General features: G+C 44.9%; 2 protein-coding genes across 2 annotated transcripts in view; both read right to left on the bottom strand.

The window, feature by feature from the left end:
• Positions 1-15,778, bottom strand: part of LOC105979518 (patr class I histocompatibility antigen, B-2 alpha chain-like) — a 254,494-nt gene that overhangs the window by 53,927 nt on the left and 184,789 nt on the right.
• Positions 806-15,764, bottom strand: ACOT13 (acyl-CoA thioesterase 13). The gene is made up of 3 exons (XM_004712476.2): positions 15,557-15,764; positions 4,703-4,887; positions 806-1,532 (listed from the first exon to the last, which is right to left on the bottom strand). The coding sequence occupies exons 1-3, from the start codon at positions 15,635-15,637 to the stop codon at positions 1,376-1,378; spliced, it is 423 nt and encodes a 140-aa protein (XP_004712533.1). The 5' UTR covers positions 15,638-15,764; the 3' UTR covers positions 806-1,375.

Raw genomic sequence — 15,778 nt, 5'->3', positions numbered from 1 at the left:
TTGCATGTTAATTTGTTTCCTTCAGTTTACTATAGGACTCAGAGCCCCCTCCTAAGTTTTATTGAGAATATACACAGAAATATACCAATTCCAGTTTCTACATGTTCAGTTTAATGACATAACATTCCTCAAGTCGTGTAACCAATCTTACCTTCCTTCTGAGTAGGTCTTCCTTCATTACAAGCTCCCTGCCCCTTAAGATTCCTGTCTAATTTCTTGAGTTGCTGTTTCCAACTTGATCTCCCATATAGATAGTTCTTAAAGTCATATAATGCTTAAGGCAAACTTTTTAATTAGTTCAACAGTTGCTTGATTTTGAGATGATTTTCAGGAATGTGTTTGGTTTACGATTTAATGATTATCTCAGAGCAATAGTTTCGTGGCTCCAGGAAGTCTGGAGTTGATGAGGGTTTGAAAGATCCCCGGATGCTATGGAATCTAATCAGAATGTCCAGGATGGTAGCTGGGCACCCCCCAGTTTGGGTCTCATGGCAAAGGAGGGAACTGGCCACACGTTCCACAGCTGCCTCCTGCTCCTGACTCCACCTTCCTGTTACTCCACGTAGATAGAGACGTTACTGCACTTTAGATGGCAGCTTGCAAGTCTGTAAGACCCTTTGTATTATGCAGCAAAGTGGAGGTAGAACAGAGGCAGTGAGCATGTTATTAGGTCAATTCACTGTGATGCCCCCTGAAACCATGACTCTCAACCTCTAAGGAAGCAAACCCCCCTGAAGTGTTTGCTGTACATATGCAGCATTAGCAGCTCACCTTTCTGTTGTACAAATGCCACATAACTACCCAATTCAGTTTTTATAGGTGTACAATTTATTGACAGTAATTACAATAAATAGCTGTGTACCCCTACCCTTAATGCAATTTTGCATCACGATTAGCCCCCTTGGACCTCTCTCTCACTCCTGGTAACCACTGGCGAACTTTGATCTCTGTACACTGATCTGTTTTCCAGTCGTTTATATAAGTTAGGTCATACAGTATTTGTCCTTTTCTGGCTGGCTGCTTTTGCTTAGCCAAATGTCTTCCAGCATGGATCAAACCTTCCCTGGAATTTACTTTTAAAAGAATCTTACCACAAGGTGGCTCCTGCTAGTTCTGTTGTACTTTTACAGTTAACTTTATGAATTTTGTTTCATTCAGGCAAGAGCCACATGATTAAAAAAAAAATTAAACGCTTAAAATAAAAGAAACGATAGGAACCCCTACCCTCCTTGGTGTTTATGGTCCTTTCCCCCGGAGAAAATGTTGCTTGGCTTTTTTTTTCTTTTTTCTGGTTCTCATTTATTTTCAACAATTAAAAGTCACATTTGCACTTGGTTTTCATTGCTAGGTTTCTGCGGGTCCAACTGCTAGGCTCTCAGTTTCCAAGGTGCTTCGTGTGTCTGCCCTGTGCTATTAGTTTTCCTGTGACCTTGTTGGTCAAATCCACAGAGGCAAAGGCCAGCGTTTTCCCTTGCTTCAGAACGTGTGCAGTAATCACGACATCTTCTCCTACTTTAGCAGGGGACATGTACCTTGAAAGGAAACAAATTTAAATGTAGTTAAAGGGAAAGTGGTGCACACCTCAATACAGCCTTCCTATGTCTCTTGAATAACACCTAAACATAGTTCAAGAAGTGTATTTATTCTGGTTTCTGGTCCATCACATGTAGACGGTTGGTCCTGACTGCGCTCCATCTTACTTACCTTTTTCCATAAATATAGGAAGGAGTTCTCTTGCCTCTTTTTCCTTTAAGTTTCCTACCTTTATTTGGGGCTAGTATAAGAATTCTAGCTTTCATCTAACTGCTTTAAATTCCAGCTTGAAGGATCACTTGATTTCTATACTGCATCATTTCAATATTCAGAATGTAATCAACTCTGAAGTGATATCATAAGGACTATGAGAAACAGGGGTCCTGAAAACTGCGATGATGAATTGTATCCACCAATTTTTTAAGAGAGCTACTTTCTGCCCACTTATTCGTCCTTAAGGAGCCTGCTGACAGATAGTGTTGGTAAGGGTTTAACTGCCAACATCAGAGTCGGCAGTTCAGCCACTCAAAGGCCCTCCCACAAAGAGTTACCGTCTCAGAAACCCTGTATTGGTCACTATGAGTTGGAAATGACTCAATGGCAGTGGGTTTGGGTTTTGGGTTTGGAGTTGTCTACAGTTCAGCTGACTCCACTAAATTAAAGACAATGAAGTATGAGGACTATTGAAAACAATGTTAGTGTTTGAAAAGGGAATCATTTCCTTATAGTTTATCATCATTCTGCTTTTTTATAGAGCAAGGAATATATATATATATAGCCAAGACTTCAATGTTTGTGACTGGTTGTGACTTTATTGCTAGAGAGAACAAAGGCCAGTTTTGAATTTGTGTACCTAAAGAAATCAAAATAGGATACCAAGTCTCTATTTTAATTTTCCCAAAATGTTATGTTAAAAATCAAGACATTCAGGCAAAAGGCCATTAAATGAAACCAGGGAGAGAACTGAGTGTGTCATAAACGAGCAAGCCTTAAGTTTGGAAAGTCTGGCATCTTCCCAACAGTGCTCCGATCCTGGGAGTGCTATGCTGGCTCAAGCAGTTAAGTGCTTGGTAACTAACCGAAAGGTTGACAATTCAAACCTGCTCCGAGGAGCCTCAGAAGACAAGCGTGCTGATTGGCCTCCAAAGGGCCTTTGTCACTGTGGAGCAGTTCTACGCTGCTCGCACACGGGTCACCGTGAGTCGGAACCCACTGCCGACGACTCACTAATAACATTCCCAACCCAGCATTAGCCGCTTTATTTGAAAAAGCAGCTTTTTTTTTTTTTTAAACCTAACTCATAATCTGACACACGTTTAGTCTGTGTAATCTAGGATTTACAGTGTAAACCTGGGACCATGTCAGCGGTAGTACCAAGAGGGAACCATAGGCGGTCACAGAAACGTCTTCTCTCACTGGAGTAAATCTTGGAGGCTCGGCCTTGGTCTCTACTCAAGCGAGTGACTTTCTGCAGCGATGGGAGCTCTAGCTGGGGGGCTGGGGGTTTGGCAACACATACTTTGAAAGGTTGAGCCATTAAAGCTTTGGGAGGGTGGGGATGGGTGAGTAGATCCTTTTCAGTCTCACCAACTACAGTGCTAGGTTTGCAGACTGCTCTGTGTTCTCATTTGAAGTGTTTAAGGAAAAGCAGTCATTAACTAGCCTGGCCACCTGGAACAGGCGGTCTTTTCCGGCTTTTTTGGGTTTTGGTACATCAAAAGTGCAATTACCTACATCTTGTTCTGTGGGTGGGCTTACTGAGACCTCAATTTAACTTATTCCCATAGGAAAGGGGGGGGCTGATTTCCATGGCCCTCATATCTCTAACACTGACTCACCAAAATTCCTGCCTGTCCCCCAATAGGTACCTTTTCTGTGTTGGTAGAAAAAGTCATTGTCTTGTAACTAAGTCTGGAAGCCCTGTGTGTGGCTTTAAGAACAGGACTGGGAGCCCCATTTGTTTGTGCAGGAATTCCACATTTTGGATCTGTGTGACCCTTGTCAGCACTTTCACTATAGGAGGCAGCCTCACGTCTGGAGGGCTGCTTCCACTGACAAGCTACCCACCTGCGAGCTTGTGTCAAGCGCCTCCTCGGAGAAAGAACCTGATCGTGATCTGAAGGCTGGCAGCCTGTGTTAATCTTCTTACAAGATCACAATGTGCATACGAAGCCTTTCTTTTTGAATTACAGCCATACGTTTCTACAAGTATATAGACTTCATAAAATCCTCATAAGATTATATGTACATAGGATCGATCTCTCTTTTGACCCATTCAAGAGTTGTTTTACAGTTTAAAAGGGAAAAAAGGGAAGGGGAAAGACACATGGGTTAAGCCTCGGATGAAACCCCCCTGACCACAGACCAGGGAGGTGAATAGCCCTGCTATCAGGCAAAGTGAATTGGAAAGCAAGGTTAACATTTAATACCTTATCATTTGGTCTCCCTTTTGACCCATTTAATTTTAAAAATATTTTCTGCTTTCTCTTTGATTAAGGTTTTTCTGTTTTACTTTGAAGTTTTGTTGTTGTTGTTGTTGAGTATGTCTTTCTGTATATGAACTCCAGGAGAAGTAAATCTATAGAGATAGTCACTGGATTATTGGTTTCTTGGGGGTATAGCTGGGGCAGTTGGAAAGAAATGGGGAGCTAATGGTGAATAGAAGAAAGAAGAAAATGTTTTAACATTGTGGTAATGACTATACAACTCTTGCTATGATTGAACTATTAAGTTGTATATATGCCAACAAAACTGTCTTAAAAAGAGACAAAAATTTCAGGTATCAAAAGAAAAGACTGTATATACAAGTAACTAAAGAGTATGAAACATCTGGTACTTGGAAATCGAGGAACCTTGGGTAAAGGGTACAGCCAAAAGATTAGTGGTTCAAACTCACCAACTTCTCCAAGGGGAAAGGCTGTGGCAAGATTAGTCTGGGAAACCCTCCGGGCAGGTCTACTGCGGCTTATCGGGTTACTGTAAGTCAGAATCCACTCAATGGCTATGGGTTTGATTTAGTTTGGTATTCAGAAATTGGTTTCTCTCGTTATATTTTTTAATGTCATGGAATATTTCAGGGCAAATTTCTACCTACACTTAAGGATGACCAGGTAAATAAACCTCATGCTTTATTTGTGTGATAAATGTGTTCAATAGCTTGTATACATACGTTATGTTCATATCGACACTGACTCCAGGTGCCGCCCTGTCAGTGCACAGCAGGGCCAACGTGGATATGCTATCCACTAAGGTGGCTGTCAGACCACCGTGCAGAGTGCCCATCTTATTGGCATGCTGCTCTTCCACTCTCATTTCACAAACCACTTTCCCAGGAGCAGAGGAAACAACAGACACCTAAATGTAACAAGAAAAGGAGAAAATGTTCAACAATCTGTGACAATGTTCAACATTCAACATTCATTCTGTGGTGTTAAAAAAAGCCCAAGGGATCACCCTCTCCTCTCCTCTCCTCTCACATCACCCTCTCCTCTCCTCCCCTCTCACATCACCCTCTCCTCTCCTCTCCCATCACCCTCTCTTCTCCTCTCCTCTCCTCTCCTCTCCTCTCACATCACCCTCTCCTCTCCTCTCCTCTCTTCTCCTCTCCTCTCCTCTCACAGGACACTCTCTTCTCCTCTCCTCTCCTCTCCTCTCACAGGACACTCTCTTCTCCTCTCCTCTCCTCTCACAGGACACTCTCTTCTACCCACCGCTGAGCATAAGAAAGAGATTGCAGGCAAGATAGCGGAGAAAAGCAAGTCAGGTTGTTTAAAAACATTTTTAAAAAAACACAAGACCATAGTGTGAATTTCTCAAATCAGGATGGAAGTGGGAGAAAACTACTAAAGCCTTTGAAATCAGGTGAGAGAGATACACCCCACCCCCTCTCCTCGCCTCACACATCACCCTCTCCTCTCCTCGCCTCACACATCACCCTCTCCTCACATCACACACTCTCCTCTCCTCTCCTCGCCTCACACATCACCCTCTCCTCTCCTCGCCTCACACATCACCCTCTCCTTTCCTCTCACATCTACTCTACTCTCCTCTCCCCTCACAGCACCCTCTCCTCTCCTCTCCTCAAACTCTCCTCTCTTCTCCCCTCACAGCACACCCTCCTCTCCTCTCACATCACCCTCTCCTCTCCTCTCCCATCACCCTCTCCTCTCATCTCTTCTCACATGACCCTCTCCACTCCTATCCCCTCACCTCTCACATCACACTCTCTGCTCCTCTCACATCTACTCTCCTCTCCCATCACCCCCTCCTCTCCTCACACATCACCCTCTCCTCTCTTCTCCTCTCGCCTCTCCTCTCCTTTCCTCTCCCCACACATCACCCTCCTGTGATCTCTTCTCACATCACCGTTTCCTCTCAGATCACACTGTCTGCTCCTCTCCCATCACCCTTTCCTCTCACATCACCCTCTCCTCACAGCACAGTCTCCTGTGATCTCTTCTCACATCACATTCTCCTCTCCTCTCTTCTCCTCTCACATCACACTCTCTTCTCTTCTCCCCTCACAGCACATCCTCCTCTGCTCCTCTCACATCTACTCTCCTCTCCTCTACCATCACACTCTCCTCTCCTACCCTTTCCTCTCACATCACACTCTCTGCTCCTCTCACACCTACTCTCCTCTCCTCTCCCATCACACTCTCCTCTCCTCTCACATCACCCTCTCCTCTCCTCTCACAGCACACTCTCCTCTCCCCGCCTCTGACATCACTCTCCTCTCACAGCACACTCTCCTCTGTCTCCTCTCCTCTCCCATCACACTCACCTCTCCTCTCCTCTCCCATCACACCCTCCTCTCTCTCCTCTCCTCTCATAGCACCCTCTCTTCTCCTCTCCTCCCCTCTCACATCACCCTCTCCTCTCCTCTCACCCTCTCCTCTCCACTCCTATCCCATCACCCTCTCCCTCTCTTCTCCTCTCCTCCACAACACACCCTCCTCTCCTCGCCTCTGACATCACTCTCCTCTCACAGCACACTCTCCTCTCCTCTCCTCTCAGATCACATCACCCTCTCCTCCCCTCACATCACCCTCTCCTCTCTTTTCCTCTCCCATCAAACTCTCCTCTCCTCTACGCTAATCTCACACTCTCCTCTCACAGCACACACACACAAAAAAAAGCCCAAGGATCCATACAGAACTATCATTAGATAAAACTGGGAATCTCCTAGAAAACACTGGTTACCAAGCACTTAACTGCTTGAGCCAGCATAGCACTCCCAGGATCGGAGCACTGTTGGGAAAATGCCAGACTTTCCAAACTTAAGGCTTGCTCGTTTATGACACACTCAGTTCTCTCCCTGGTTTCATTTAATGGCCTTCTGCCTGAATGTCTTGATTTTTAACATAACATTTTGGGAAAATAATAGAGATTTGGTATCCTATTTTGATTTCTTTAGGTACACAAATTCAAAACAAAGCAACCCACGAATCTCTTTGTAATAGAAACGAATCCTATGTACCTATGTCAAGTGGGAATATTTAAGGAAAAATGGTAGTTCACATTAAAATGGTAGCGCACAAAACTTAACTCCCCCAAATCGAAAACCCCACATGAATCCACACGTTAAGGACCAACAAAACAAAATAAAAAAAACTCTCCCACTTTCATACCATCTGTTTTCTTTTCTCTTATAGCACTTACCACCATCTATCATATGAAACATTGTACTTGTGTGATGTTTGATGTTTTGACACAAGCAGGGGGCTGGGGTCAGTTTTACTCACCAGTCTATTCCGTGTGCCTTGTCTGGTGCCGGGCACAAATAGGCACATACATGTTTGCTGCAGGAGTGCAGCACTCTAAGTACATGGGTCAACAAAACGCATTCTCTTACCACATGACCAGAATTGATTTGCTTCAGCAATTGACTAAACAGAGAACCTTCGACGTGAAAGGTATGTTATTGGGCACCTTCTACTGGGCACTACAGTTCAACTTGACAATGAAAAAAAAAATATATATATATATATATATATATCTACTGTGGACTTGCTCCCAGAGTTTTCAGTTTGATCCACTGCCATTGAGGGCAGAGTAGCACAGCTCCATGGGGTTCTGTACATCTTTACTGCAGCAGACGGTACCCCTCATTAAGTTAGATGAAGAGCAAAGTATTTCCCAACTATGCTCACAGTTCAGTAAGTAAGACAACACAAGAGGGACAAGGTACAGGAAGGAAAGGAGCAGGAGATTTGAGGATGCTAGAGGAGGCTTCTCAGGGACAGTGGGTGTGGCCTGAAAAGGACTTTGAGGGGGAAACAGGAAAAGGGATGGCAACTGGAGCAGGGGCAGAAGATTCCAAGACCAGGGAGACGGCACTCCTTGAAAAGTGTGCAAACCAGTGGTGGTCATGCACGAGAGAGGCCCAAAATATCAAACGTTACAAGTGAGTACCATGGGAGGGAAAGAAGCCCTTAGGGAAAAGGGGGAAATTAATGAACTATTCCCTGCAGATAAAATGAGCTGAAATTACTCTTGTGTGTAGGCAGTGGTGGTAGCGGTGAGAGGCGTGCCATAAAATAATAGTAATAATAACCCCCCAAAGAATAACAGCAATCAAGGCATCTTCCCCCAAAGTGGTAAACACAGGTATTGTTGAGTCCTTCCTGAATGCCTACAGGGCAGGTGCTGTGAAGGCCTCTGTATGTTAATCATACTGACACAGGTTCTCGCACGGCAAAAGCATGGAGTCGTGTAGAAACTGTGGAGCTGGGCCAGTTTGGAATCCAGGACCCACATATACAATAGCTAGCAGGCAGGGGCGGCACCTTGAGAAAAGCAAATATGGTAACCCAAGGTCAGGGAGGGAGTTTAGCTTCTATAGGATGAAGCCTCCACTAAACAACAACAAAGAAGTTTAAATCATCTCTTCATTGAGGAACAATATTCCAGAAAGTCTTGGCGCTTCTAGGGTGACTAAGTAAAAATGCTATTTCTTTTATATGGTAGTCTGAATTTTTAAGAGATCCATTTGTTTTTTTACTAAAAGCCCTCAGATGGTAACTTTCTGAGGTCTTTACAAACCTCAGAACTTGAATAAAGGGATTACTAAAACAAGTGCTTCATATTTCTTCATTCCTCACCAATAATGCATAGGATTACTCTTAATTTTTAAGGCGCAGTCCAGGTGATACAATGATTAAGTGCCAGCTATTAACTGAAAAGTGGTTCAAACAAGAACTTTGAACCAGTTCATTTTGGCTCAACCTCCTGATGAGAATTTGTCTTTCCACCCTAGATATACAGAATCCAAATCTACCCCGGTAATTCTAACATATAATATGTTTTACATAAGAGACCCACTTGTTTTATCAGTGGTTCCCAGAACTGGTCCACAACCAGTGGCATTAGCATCATCTGGGCACTAGCTGGAAATTCAAATTCCAAACCAGCCCTCAGGAGCTTCACGGGGGAAAAGCTGGTGACCTGCTTCTGTTAGGGTGACAGCCTAGAGAAACCCTATGGGGGAGTCCTACCTGTCCTATAGGGTTGCTATGAGTCGGAATCAATAAGGGCACTCAAGAACGCCTAATTTTCCTAAGCATGGAGCTAGGCGTCTTGGTGGCAGAGTGGGTTACTCATGGAGCTGCTAACCGCAAGGTCAGCAATTCAAAACCAACAGTGGCTCCACAGGGGGAAAAATGAGGCTGCCAACTTCTATAAAGAGCTATAGTCTTGGAAGCCCATAAGAGTCATTTTGTCCTGCCCTATAGGGTCATTATGAGCTGGAGTAGACTCATTGGCAGTGGATTTCTTTTTTAAGCACTGAGCTGCTAACCACAAGGCTAATGGTTCAATCCTACCAACTGTTCTGTGAACAGAAATTGAGGCTGCTTACTACTGTAAAGATGTAGTCTTAAAAACCTGAAGAGGCCGTTCTACCCTGTCCTATAGGAGAGGGCTGCTATGAGTTGAAATTGACTCAGTGGCAGGGAGTGTTTAAATTTAAGCCAGACTTGTCTGCATTTTGTTCACTGTGAGCAGCCATTGACTGTCAGGGGAGCCCGCCCCTAACAAATCATCACAGATCCAGAAGGCACAATTGTACAGTGATAAGAAGTAAAGATTATAGTAAAGTCAGAGAGACTAGGAGAGAAGAAAGATCGAAATAATGGAGTCAGACACATTTCATAGTAGCATGCTCACCTCAGCGCCTCTTGGTGGTACAGGGCAGGAGATAGATTTATTGCTAACCAAGGCTTATATATATATATTTTGGGGACGTGTAAGCCCCCGAATTACAGGTTAAGACATACGTCACAGGAAAGGGTTGTACTATAGGTAATACAGTAATGGGAGGGGGACAATCTAGGGGTAGGAAGAGGAGGGATAAGGGTACACATGTGCCAAGATGGGTAGATCTTTGATTCATGATGGCGGCCTAACCTTGCTTGCCCTTGAGCTGGAGACTTTATTTAGCCTAAACTTTCAGGGGAAGCAATCCACTGTCCCTAACAGCAGGGAGTGAGCCCCACCTACTATGGGAGAAACAATGGTGTCTGCTTACTCCAGATGGCTGGAGTCTTCAGGGAGATAACTGGACAATCATTTACCATTATTGGAAGCCGTGTCCTGAGTCTAACATATATATTTGGGGGAGTCGAGCTGGGGAACAGTCTTTTTGTACCCACAATTGACATTTTTTGTGCCCACTTACCTGTTGGAGTGTTTGTCTCTACAACTCTTACCTCATTAGATTTTGGTACCTACTATGGTGAAATTCTCAGCCAGAGATTGAGAGAAAGAACATTCTGTTTGGTACCTTAGAAGGCAAGTGGATGCCCCATGGATTGAACAAACAACTCAAAAGTTCAACGAATAGAGTTGGCTTTAAATTAAGGCAGGACATAAAAAGTGGTAATTTATCTAGTTTGAGCTCCTGATTAAGGGATTCATCTTGGTCAGGGATTTCAGTTGTAGCACTCCTGACCTTTGGCCTGGATTAATCTTTGTTGAAGGGCTACTCTGTATGACAGGATGTTTAGCAGCACACCTGGTCTTTACGCCATGACCGCCTCTCCCCTCCAGTGTGAAAATCAAAGTTGTCTCCAGACACTGGCAAATGCCCTCAAGGAAGCCAATCACCTGAAAATGTACAGTCATAGAAGAGGGCTCATGCCCACCACTAGACTTATGGGTCATTGCTTTTACGGGGTGTTGTTGAGCCATTTTCATGGGGCAAAGCAGGACGGCCCCTGTAATTGTCACAGAAGCAAATGCCAGTCTTTCTCCTGTGGAGACGCTGGGAAGGTTTGAGCCATCAACCTTTTGGCGCTTAACTGTGTGGGATACAAAAAGGCTTTTCCCCCGTCTCCCCCCAAAGGATATGTCAGACCTAGGACACTGCTTGCAACTAATGGTAAATGATTGTAGCTCACTTGGAAGCAAGCTGGTTAGAAGGTATCTCCTTGAAGGCATCAGCCATCCAGAGCAATCAGACTACTGTCTGGTCCACCTTAGGTGGGGCTCACACCTACTGATCAGGATAGTGATTGTTTCCATGGAGAGCCCAGAGAAGGTTAGACTGCCATCCTGATTCTAGGATCCGCCCATCTTGTCCCATGTGTACCCCTAATCCCTCCTCTTCCTATTGCATGAATACCCTAGATCATTCCCTTCCCATTACTCTATTGCCTGTGGTACAACCTCTTCCGGTGACGTATGTGGTAACCTGTAATCAAGGGGCTTGGACACCTCCCCAAGTATATATAAGCCTTGGTTAAAAATAAATGTTCTCTCTCCCAGTCTCTCCCTCTCATCCGGTCCCACTCCTTCCCTGTCTCCCTCCTCCCCTCTCCCCTTCCCTCTGGGCTGCAATCATGGGTGTCCAGGAGGTGAACGTGCTACCATGAAATGTGTCTGACTCCTTTATTTTACTCTCACCTACCTCTCCTTATTCTGAGTTTACTATGATCTTTATATATTATTGCCATACAGTTGCGCCTACAGACCCATGATATTTGTTAGGGGTGGTCTCCCCTGACAAAACTGCTTGCACCACCAGGACCCCTAGACATAGACTAATCTCAGCACTCTACCCACATGAAACATCAACAGCCACAAAATCAAATTAGCAAACACACAGCACCTACTACTGTATAGATCTATACCGTCTTTTAAGGTTAGTCACAAAGCTCGTTACTATTTAATTGCGATATGGCCGATTATGACGGCTAACATCCCTGTAAGATTTTCAAGGCTGTAATCTTTATGGAGTTGCGCTGCCGCATCGTTCTCTCAGAGTGGCTGGTGGATTTGAACTGCCAACCTACTGGCTAACAGTCAAGTGCTTACCCACTGCACTCCCGGGGCCCATTGTAATGTGCATTCATCTCAGGACATATCAATCACTTGTGTGTACACTTTCTCTTCTCATTTCCCTCCATCTGGATTATGCTATAGCTAGGTATTAAGCATCTGAAATGTGGCTGGTCAGACTGAGCAGTCCTGCTAAAGGTGAAAAGAGACAGTGTATTTCGAAGACCACACCCAGTGCGATCAAGTCCATTCCGACTGGCAGCACCCCACAGGACAGGGCAGAACTGTCTCCGTGGGTTTCTGGAGCTACAGGGGCTTACAAAGCCTCAGCTTCCTCCCGAGGAGCCCTGCGGCTAGCAGCCCAACTTGCAACCCACCCTGCCTGCCACCATGGCTTCTATTTCAAAGACGATGTATGAAAAAGACCCCATAAACTATCTCATGAATACTTTTTTATGTTGATTACATGTTAAAATCAGGTAGTTATAAAATATGGCTGAAACGAATTTCACCTCTTTGTTTTTTACCTTCGATGTGGCTATTAAGGAGTCCTAATGGCACTGTGGGTTAGGCACTGGGTTGCGAACCATTAGGTTGGCAGTTGAAAACCCAGCAGCCACTGCGAGGAAGAAAGCTGAGGCAGTCTGCTCCCATAAAGTTTGAGTCTTGGAAACCCTACAGGTGGTTGCTATGAGTTGCTATTAGCTCAATAACAGTGGGTTTGATTTTATTAAGAAAATTGAGATCATATATTACTAACATGTACAGCTTGCGTTGTATTTCTATTGGGCATTGTGTCCCACTGTTCAACTTTACTGCAGCTGCTGCCTAAGTAACTAGCCACAGACGTTGTCAGCCTTCATGGAAGGCAAGCCACCACAAATGGCAGCACAGGCTGCATGCAGTTCAGGATAGCTCCTTATGACTGTATGATCAACCGTAAGGATTTTATGTAGACATTCAAAGGCAAATCCAACCCATGGCAGGATTTTCACAAGATGCATATCCATATGGTTGCTAAAAACTTAACAAGGCAAACGACCAGTGACTTTTAAAGTAACTCAAACTTCCATTAAGACTGACACAACTTTTAGGGTGTGGGAAACAGAAAGATTTCTCCCAAGTCGTCTCCCCCAACTATATGGTAGACTTAGGACACTGCTTGCAGCTAATGATAAATGATTGTCAAGTTACTTCCCTGAAGGCAGTCAGTTGCCAAACTACAGGGAGGCCCTGTTCCCGGCTGCTAAGGACAATGGGTTACTTCTCAATAAAGGCTTATAGTCATTGATTTGGTTACTGTACAGGGAGTTCACAACCCGATAATGGTCTCTAGTTGAGTCAGAGAACAGGTCAAACCTGCTCAGTGACATCCAAAGTTAGGCTGCCATCCTGAATCTAGGATCTGCCCATCTTGCCACATGTATACCTCCACCCCCCCACCCCCCATTACTGTATTACCTATAGCAGAACCCTTTCCTGTGATGTATGTCTTCACTCGTAATTAGGGACTTGCATGTCCCCAGAGAATATAAAAGCCTTGGTTAGCATTAAATATCTCTCTCTCTCCACATGGACCACCAAGTGAGACTGAGGTGAGCATTGCTACCATGAAATGTGTCTGACTCCATGATTTCAATCTCTTCTATCTCTCATGCTCTCTATGACTTTACTATAATCTTGACTTATTATCGCTGTACAATTGTGCCTACCGGACCCGTGATGATGTGTTAGGGGCTGGATTACCCTGACATTAGGGGGATAATATATTGTTCAAAAACTTTAAGTGTCTCAGAGTAGGGTGTCCTTGACTCTCATAGCATTTGCTATTTGAGAACATCACTCCGTAAGGATTTTATTTCCTATCGTCATAAGACTTTGAAGACAGGGTCTTGTGTGGCATCCGTTGATTGTAATTCACAGCTACCTTCTAGGGCACAGCACCGCTACCAAGCAGGCTTCCTAGGCTGTCATCTTTACAGAAGCAAACGGCCAGGTTTGTTCTCCCTGAGTCAAGGGCTGACCTTTTGGTTAGCGGCTGAGCACTTTAACCATTGTGCCACCAGAGGCCCTTGAGTGATAGAGAGTTCCTATTTATATTTTGAAAATACAGCCCAAACATTGTGTTCCATGGGGGGGGGGGGTCCAACAAAAATTAAGTCTTTGTACAAACAACTGTGGGTGATCAATACTTAACTTTCACTTCCAAACATCCCCCAGTTTCCAGTACTTTTCTAATAGGAAGAAAAACAGATAAGCAACTATTAACACCTTTAGGGAAAACAACCCTGCAAGTTCTGAGGATAAAGATCTCACCAAGCTGGTAATATCAAGGGATTCTGCTATTCTCCTATTTATAATTGTTCCTTCTGGAAATCTGATCTTCTCCAAAGACACTGGAAATTAGGGGTCTGGGCCAGCTCAAGTGCAAAGTGGAGCAGGATTGGCCCTGCCTGTGCTGCCACACATTATCTTCCAAAACAAACTAGCAAACTCACTGACATCGAGTTCATTGAGTCTCATGGCAACCCTGCACAACAAGCTAGAACAACTCCATGGGTTTAGAAATGGTAACTCTTTACAGAAGTAGAAAGTCTCATCTTTCTGCTGCAGTGCAGCTGGTGGTTTTGACCCTCTGATCTTACAGTTAGCAGCCCAACACCACTATGCCACCCCTAAATGAATCCATCCCTAGTTTTCGAGAGTGCTTGTCTCTGAGATGCAGAGCCCCCTTCCTCCAGGGGTTTAACTCTTACTTCTAAAATCAAACCCAACTCACTGCCTTGGAGCCAATGCTGACTCATAGCGACCCCCTGTGGGGTTCCAACACTTGGTTTACAGGAGTACAAGGTGCAGTCTTTCTCCAGGGGAGCTGCTGGTGATTTTGAATTGCCGACCCTGTGGATCCAGGCAATGAGTAAACACTGCACCACGGCACCAACAGAGCTCCAACTCTCACTTCAAGACTCAGCTGAAATTCCTGGTGAAACCTCCTAACCCACAAGACACTTAACTCCCCTTCCTTCATTCCACCACCCCACCTAGCTCCTAGCTTTAATAAACAAAACCACAACCCACTGCCGTCGCGAGGCGCTCCACAGGCTAGAGTAGCTCTTTAAGGTCTCTAAGACTATAAATCTTTATGGCACAGACAGCCTCGTCTTTCTCGAACCAGTGGCCTTGGGGTTAGCAGCTCAACCCTTAGCTGTCATATCGCCCTGCAATTACTTGTTCATCTTCTAGCTGGTGTTCTAGAATAGATGGGAAGAGTCTTTTGAATATGGAGGCTGTCTGACTCTTTTCTCCCACAGCATAAATACGGCGGGCGCTTGGTTGACGGATCTGAATCTAAAGTCTTTGCCAACTTCATTGTTCAGTGCCCAATGTTAGAACTGTTCCTTGGGGTTTCCGGGAACAGGTCGCCAGGTCTTCTCGCATGGAGTCACTGAGCGGGGGTGGGGTGGGGGTGTATGTTCAACTGCCAACCTCTCGGTTAGCGACGAAACTAGCACAGAGGAATTCCTCTCCAAAGAGTAATAAGCATTCTTCCCTACGATTCTGCACTGGACCTGGCACATAATAGGCTATTATGTGCCAGGTTAAGTTAAAGTAGTACTTATTTAAATATGATTGTGAATTTGCAGGCGGATTCCATCCAAATCTAGCACCAGAGATTTATTCAGCGTTCCCCGAGCACCCAGCGGTGCTTCCCCTTCCTACGAAGCCGTGGCTTGGTCTCCAATACCTTTTCCAAAACTCTATCAAAGCCGCGCGCTTGGCTCATAGCCTTCAGCACCTCCCGCATGTTCTGTGTCAGGCTGCTCATCGTGGACAGCTGGCCGGCTTCTGCGCCCTGGTCACGAATGAACCCCAGAAGAGAAGGAGAGTCCAGAAGTAGGCGTGCAGAACAAGGCTACCGAAGGCAAAGGTTAGCCTCTCCGCGCAGTCTGTGCACAGCCGTTCCGCG

The sequence above is a fragment of the Echinops telfairi genome, unplaced genomic scaffold (assembly GCF_000313985.2).
Source record: "Echinops telfairi isolate 266 unplaced genomic scaffold, ASM31398v2 ScPeMD7_5868;HRSCAF=6743_0, whole genome shotgun sequence".
Classification (NCBI taxonomy): domain Eukaryota; kingdom Metazoa; phylum Chordata; class Mammalia; order Afrosoricida; family Tenrecidae; genus Echinops; species Echinops telfairi.
The sequence above is the reverse complement of the archived record's forward strand: the minus strand, read 5'-3'. Positions and strand labels throughout refer to the sequence as shown.

Excerpts from the sequence above, each read along its gene's own strand:
- ACOT13 (XM_004712476.2), bottom strand. The coding sequence starts at position 15,637 with ATGAGCAGCCTGACACAGAACATGCGGGAGGTGCTGAAGGCTATGAGC. Across the intron at positions 4,888-15,556 it reads TTGATAGAGTTTTGGAAAAG|GTGTCTGTTGTTTCCTCTGC; the intron begins GTATTGGAGACC and ends TGTTACATTTAG. Across the intron at positions 1,533-4,702 it reads AGTGTCGATATGAACATAAC|GTACATGTCCCCTGCTAAAG; the intron begins GTATGTATACAA and ends TTTCCTTTCAAG.